This window comes from Egretta garzetta, unplaced genomic scaffold, assembly GCF_000687185.1.
Source record: "Egretta garzetta isolate BGI_Z169 unplaced genomic scaffold, ASM68718v1 scaffold397, whole genome shotgun sequence".
Classification (NCBI taxonomy): domain Eukaryota; kingdom Metazoa; phylum Chordata; class Aves; order Pelecaniformes; family Ardeidae; genus Egretta; species Egretta garzetta.
Window position 1 is genome coordinate 10,544,016 of NW_009260493.1, and position 6,757 is coordinate 10,550,772.

Below are 6,757 nucleotides of genomic sequence, written 5' to 3' on the forward strand. Positions count from 1 at the left end.
CAGTTAGGTCCACAGTGTTTGCTTTCTATTATTAGCTGAAAGCTGAAGGACACAGGAACGGTAAGTCCCTTACACGAATCTCCCCAGCTATTGTTTACAAACTCTGGGAAAAAGATGTCAAAGACATCAGCTGAAAGGAAAACTTACAGTTTCTGGAGAAAGTTTCAACTCAGGAATTCTAAACTCCCTGTATGTGATTTGAAATTGGCAATCGCCGATACATAACTTAAGCAAAGAATATACAGAGTGCAAAAATGGGTTTGTCTAATAAGGTTTGAATGCATAAGATGAAAAAAAAAAACCCCAGTGAAAAAAACCCCTCACCTCTATCATCCTCTGTTCTGTGTTAGGTACCAAATGAAATTATTTGATATAAACAACAACAAGGATATGTTAGAGGTTAGAATTATGTTATGCTCTGATTAAGCTAACAATTAAGCATGGAAAAGCAGGCAGCTGCGGGGAGGACTGTAAATGGCTGTCTGATGTGATAACGTCTCTGAAAGACTTATGCTTTGGTTTGGGTTGAGGCTACTCATACAAACGTTAATAGACTAAATTCAGCAGGGGCGAAGCCATTGTGTGGGTAAGGCTTGGGCTGACACTTACCTGCGGTTTAATTATACGGCGACCCTCTAGGTCAGCAGATACCATTTGAACTCCCAAATGCAGGTTAAAGGGTGAAATAATAATGCTGTGAGGACGGAACAAATGTGATGATAAGCTTGCAACAAGCTGCAAGGAACTGAGAAAATATCATTGTTCTGATGTTAATATGGAAGGTGATATTTTGGCTTTTATCTTCCTGATTTTTTCACAGATTTGGTTTATTTATGATGTTTTTAAACTCAGGCTGTTATGTAAATGTCTTCCAAGGATTGTTTTTATAGGAAAGAAAACACATTTTGTTCTTAGGCAGCTACCTAACTTGCCGGTCAGTCAAAGCCATGATTAAAACCGGCATGATACCAAAAGCTGCTGTTGCACGTGTGCTACCTGTAGTCTGGATGCAGCCAGATATCTACTCTTCTTAAGAAGGTAGACTATCAGGTGGCAGAAATGGTAGAATTCTGAATACTTTTGTGAAATTCACATACAAAAGAAATGCTAATTACATTGCAAGCTAATTGGGTCATGAGACCTGTATCAAAATGGAGCTAAGCCATCGGAGTGGGGAGATTTGGGTGACCGAAGTACCACTAACTTTGTAGTTGAATTTCCCAGCTCCTAAATGAAATGGCACTTGTGAATTATACAAAACCATTGCTGTAAATGAAGTTATTAAAAACAACATCTAGTCGATAACTTTATTATTATGTCAGTAATAGTAACTGAGGTACTTCTGTTTCAGTATATAAAGGCATAGACCTTTTTAATTGAAATGTACTAGGCCATGTATTTAATATGATTCTTCCAGCTCTAGTTCAGCTGAAAGCATCTAGAGTGAAGACTGGTGAAATAGGCAATACTGCTCATTTATATGATGAGCACTCCATTTTTCTTACTGACTTAAAGAAAAAAATACTGCTCTAATTTAAGGACTTCGAATCTTTCTTCTTTGGTTGATGCTCATCCCACAACCTCTCTGAAAAGGACTTCTATTTTGTGGCTGGAAGAAGAGAATACTTTTTATACGTTGATGATTATTTAGTGTTTGAAACATTAACTCTCTTCAGAGCCCTACTTATGGATCAGGCCTGGGAGTACTTGTTTTGCTTAGAAGTGGGGTGTGAGGTATAAATCCTACAAGCACCCTCCTTCTTGATGAGCTTCAGCAGAGCTGGGCTCCTAGACTGCCCTCACAGAAGCTGTCTGATGGGTATAAAACCTGAGGGAGTTGATAGAAAACACCAAAGACAGAAGCACGCCCAAAAGATTTCTCCCTCGCATGGCCTCACGTCCACGATTGTGGATGGAAAAGTCTGAAATTAAGATTTAGACCATTAAATCCACCTCTGCTGCTTTGGCTCCTGAAGGCAGTGAGCAGCACTACCCACTCGGGAAGTGAGAGAAGAAGAGCGGGTCACCCCTTCTGCGAGGAGGCCTGTTTCTGTCAGGGATCCATGGGTTTTGCAGAGCAGATGGGGTTGCTCAGGTTTGGTCAGAAATAGAGTTTAGGTAGGTTTGATGCAAATCAAGTCCTTCTGTCAGGCCGGAATAGCAAACATGAGCACAAACGCTCATATTTCATCCTGTCACCAGTGCTGTGAGAAACATTGAAGTAAAAATTTCTGTAGAACTAGAGTACTGTATTTTGTTTCCTCCCTACCTTTCTTCAGCCATCAAGAACAAAAACGCCTGACCAGTCTGACTAACATGCATTGCTTAATTTCAGCTTTGTCACATGAAAAGAGAAATGTCAGCGAAGCATCTTTGCTAAATTGGATCTTTTTATGAATGACTAGTGTTCAAGGGTTTTGTTGGCTTTGTGCCGATGGAAATTAAACCACATAAAAAAGTGTTATTTGTCCTTAAATATAGACAAGAAAGAAGGTAAAAGACAAAGAAATACACACAGTGTTCTGTGAAAGCAATGGGGGTTTTTTACTGGATAAAACTAGTATAATTCTGTTCCTTTCAGAAACTCTTTAGAGAAAAGTATGTCTATACGCTTTACATGTATTTTTAAACACCTAAATAAGTTTGCACAGTCTAGAATCTCAGCTGTGAGACGAATCACTTCAGCAGTGGACTTAACAAGAGCAAAGGCTGCGTGAGGCATGCAGAAGCCCCAGAGGAAACACAAGCGAAGTCTGATGTCACTCGCGTGCCATTTGCTTTCCAGAGGTCTGTTAACAGCTTTTAGACTGCAGAGAATTGTCATTACTGGATCTGCCTACAGTGCTATTTTTAATTGGAATGAAACTTGCACAGATGATGCTACAGTTGCTTAATTTTACTGATATCGAACCTGTTTCATTAATATGCGTGTTGACTGAATAACTGCATATGAACCTTCTAAAATGTGCTTCTAATCACATCAGCGTTAAATATTAACTAGGAACCTGACTCTATCATTCAGTCACATTCTCTTTTTCCTAGCTTATCATTACATGTGTGTCAATAGGAGCAGCTATTTTTACTGATAATTTCATTTATCATAAATAAACACGTTTCTCATGGTTGTTACTTACTGAGCTGAACATAGCAGTGCTTCCACCATGCAGTTAGGTGAAAGCAATGTTCAGTGGAGGGCAGGCTTGGCAGTGTGGCTTCCAGTAAACACTTCGCCTCAGGGATTCTGTGCTATCTTTTCTTTCTCTTCTTCCTTTTCAGGGAATATTTGTCCTAGGATTGCCGTATGCTCTTCTCCACAGTGGATACAGTGGCCTGTTTCTTATTATCTTGGCTGCAGCATTATGCTGTTACACAGGCAAAATTCTAATCACTTGCCTGTATGAAGAAAATGAAGATGGGCAGCTCATAAGAGTGAGAGACACGTATGAAGATATTGCAAACGCCTGCTGCAAAAAGCTATCTCCCAAACTAGGTGGCATAGTTGTCAACGTGACCCAAGTGATGGAACTGGTCATGACATGTATTTTGTATCTGGTTGTTAGTGGGAACTTGCTGTCACATAGTTTTCCATATGTACCAATGACTGAGAAAACTTGGTCTGTAATTGCATTTGTTACACTGCTGCCTTGTGTATTTATCAAGACTCTCAAAATTGTTTCCAAACTCAGCCAGCTTTGCTCCTTAGTCCATTTCATTATCATCCTTGTAGTGGTGACTTACTGTCTCACACAAATACATCAGTGGTCCTGGGCAAAATTCAGACTCTCCATTGAGTTTGAGGACTTCTTGGTCTCTGTAGGGGTGATCATTTTCAGTTACACTTCACAAATATTTCTTCCCACACTTGAAGGTAACATGAAAAACCCAGGGGAATTTAGATGTATGCTGAATTGGACTCACTTTTTTGCTTGTGTCTTGAAAACAACCTTTGCACTGACTGCGTTCTTGACCTGGGGTGAAGAGACAAAGGAAGTTATTACTGACAACCTGCCATCATTCCTTCAAACCCTAGTGAATTTGTGTCTCTTAACCAAGGCTCTTCTTTCTTACCCTTTGCCCTTTTTTACAGCCACAGAAATTGTATATGTTTGTATTTCTAGAGGCAACCATTCCAATTACAGGTCTCCCCTATTTTCTCTGGGTGTAAGAGGCTCATTTCTCCTGTTAACTCTGCTGATGGCCATGTTCATACCACATTTTGCCCTGTTGATGGGTTTAACAGGCAGTGTAACAGGTGCTGCTATGACTTTTCTTCTTCCTTCTCTCTTCCATTTAAAACTTAAATGGAAAAAACTATCCTTCTTAGAGAAATGTGCAGATATCTCTGTTTTTATTTTGGGTTTCCTTTGTAGCCTTGCAGGCATAGTTTGCTCAATAAAAGGGCTGCTTGCAGTATTTGGAGGAGTGTAAAATTATTTCCTGAAAGCCAAATGAGGCCCAAATCTTATAAATGCTTTTACCCTGTTAGTCAGGGTACATATATATGTATAAAAGAGTTTTTGTCACTAGGTAAAATTATGCATATGCTTAAATGTTTGCAGGATCAGGGCTTTAACTCCAAAAGTATGTGCCTCTAAGCAAACTGGAAAATAACCTTTATAGCCAAAAAGTACAAAATCACCCCTATTTAAAATGTTGAGAGGAAAGAAGGTGTTGGAGACAGTTAGCATGAAAATAATTTTATACTAAAGATATATGGGTTTGTTCATTCATTACATGCACATCCTGAACGGTTACTGCAAGTGATTCCTCCAATTTAACCGGAATTTCTCACAGTTAGATACTGTTCAGTCTCAACGCTATCAAATCTAGCTTACAGGATATGATAGAGTTTGAGAGAGCTATCATTGGAAATGGATGAAATATGATTTCACATTATGGACAGAATGTAATTCAACACGTGAACAGAACAAATTAGGGAATTTTGGTTTTGATGTAAGACAAGTTCTACTACTTGTTTTTTAAATGAGTAGGCAAAAAAGGAACTCCGTTTACAACAGCTTTGAAAGCCTGCTTATATTATGAGTTCAGACGGGAATACAGTCAGAGTAAAATGGGTACTCTAACAGCTCACAGTCATGGAAAAGAGAATTTCTTCTGAAAGAAGCTATAGCCAACGACTGCAGCTTTTCTGCAAGTCTAATTCCTGAGATTCATGCCTCTGCAATGCAGTTATTCTATTGGTTGGGTTACAAGAAGTCTCACTGGTAGCATGAAGAAGTTAATATGCAGTTCACTTAGGCAGGAAATTTCTTTGATCTTTGTATTTTATCTGATGATATTAAAAGCCCAATGAAGTAAATCAAGTTCAATAAACAGACACAGAGTTAACTTCCTGTACGACTTGCTAGATCTTTAGCTTTAAAAGATATTGGCTTAATAAAAAGATCAACACTGCAATGTATTTCACATTAGCGATAAAACATTATGACAAGAAGCAATCTAATGAGAGTACTCTAATGAATATATATCAATAAAAGTAATTAAAGTAATGATTTGAAAGAAGAAAGTTTACATCTTCATTATGAACAATTTCACGCAACCTTCATATGAAAAAGTCTTTGCATGTCAACATAAGACTGGATTATAGAGTAAAAAGCCTGGTAGTTAACTGCTTAACTAAACTATTTTTCTATGTAGTATCTTAGCATTAATGCCTCTGTCCTGCATGAGCAACAGTGACCTCTCAAGGCTAGTTTACTGAATGATAAGTAACATCCAATTCAACTTGAGAGAGGAGGTCTGATAAGCCTTGTATGTCACCCTGTTCCTGTCTTTGTCTCCTAATGTACACTTGTCCTGTGGAATAGTGATGAAAAGTTTATTAAAAAAAATAAATGCATAATTACAAAATTATTAAGAAAAATTAGGAAATAACTAGTCTCTTAGAACTTGTATTACTTCTTTGGTACCATGGGTCAAATTCTGCACTTGAATCCACAACAGTTTAATTTATTGACTACCCTGTTCCTATCTTTGTCTCCTAATGTACACTTGTCCTGTGGAATAGTGATGAAAAGTTTATTAAAAAAAATAAATGCATAATTACAAAATTATTAAGAAAAATTAGGAAATAACTAGTCTCTTAGAACTTGTATTACTTCTTTGGTACCATGGGTCAAATTCTGCACTTGAATCCACAACAGTTTAATTTATTGACACTGAGATTTGTGCTAGAACAAATAGGAGGTATGTATTTTTAAGGAGTCTTTTTATTTTTATGTAGAATGTCAAAAATATGTTACTCATTGAAGTACTTGAAAGCTTGTTATTATCCCTATGACACAGTCAGAAGGATATTATTACTTGGATGATGTCAATGAAAGGGTATCATTACTTTTGTGTGGAGAAGTTTCACAGATAAACAAACATGCAGGAACAGTATTTGTTCTATTTATCCTATATAAATCTCTGAGGACAGAGGGAGGTTGTCCAAAGAGTTTTGTAAAAATTCTTCCAGCTACTTTACTTTAAAGCAAACAATTCACCATTTTTTCCCATCATCTCCTACTTTTATTTAATATGTTTTGTCTCTAACTCTTCAGAAATTCTTGGAATTGCCTCAGTGCATTTGTTCTTGAGGAAAGCTTGGAAACAGGATAAGCGGTTTATTTGTATGACAGTTTTAGGAATTCCCTGGGTCATCAAGTGTGATTCAAAAGTGGCTTTAGTTGGTCTTTCTCCTCTCAGCCTTTTCAAAAAGCCAGTGCCTATTCCTCTCAAGCCAAAGCTGGTCATT

At 37.6% G+C, this 6,757-nt stretch overlaps 1 protein-coding gene across 1 annotated transcript in view; it reads left to right on the forward strand.

The window, feature by feature from the left end:
* The window catches only part of LOC104131157 (vesicular inhibitory amino acid transporter), a 24,272-nt gene extending 19,844 nt beyond the window's left edge, over window positions 1-4,428 (forward strand). The window contains exon 2 of the mRNA XM_009644281.1: window positions 3,277-4,428. Coding sequence (XP_009642576.1) covers window positions 3,277-4,428 — 1,152 coding nt within the window. The remainder of the gene's footprint in view (window positions 1-3,276) is intronic.
* The last annotated feature ends 2,329 nt before the right edge of the window (window positions 4,429-6,757 follow it).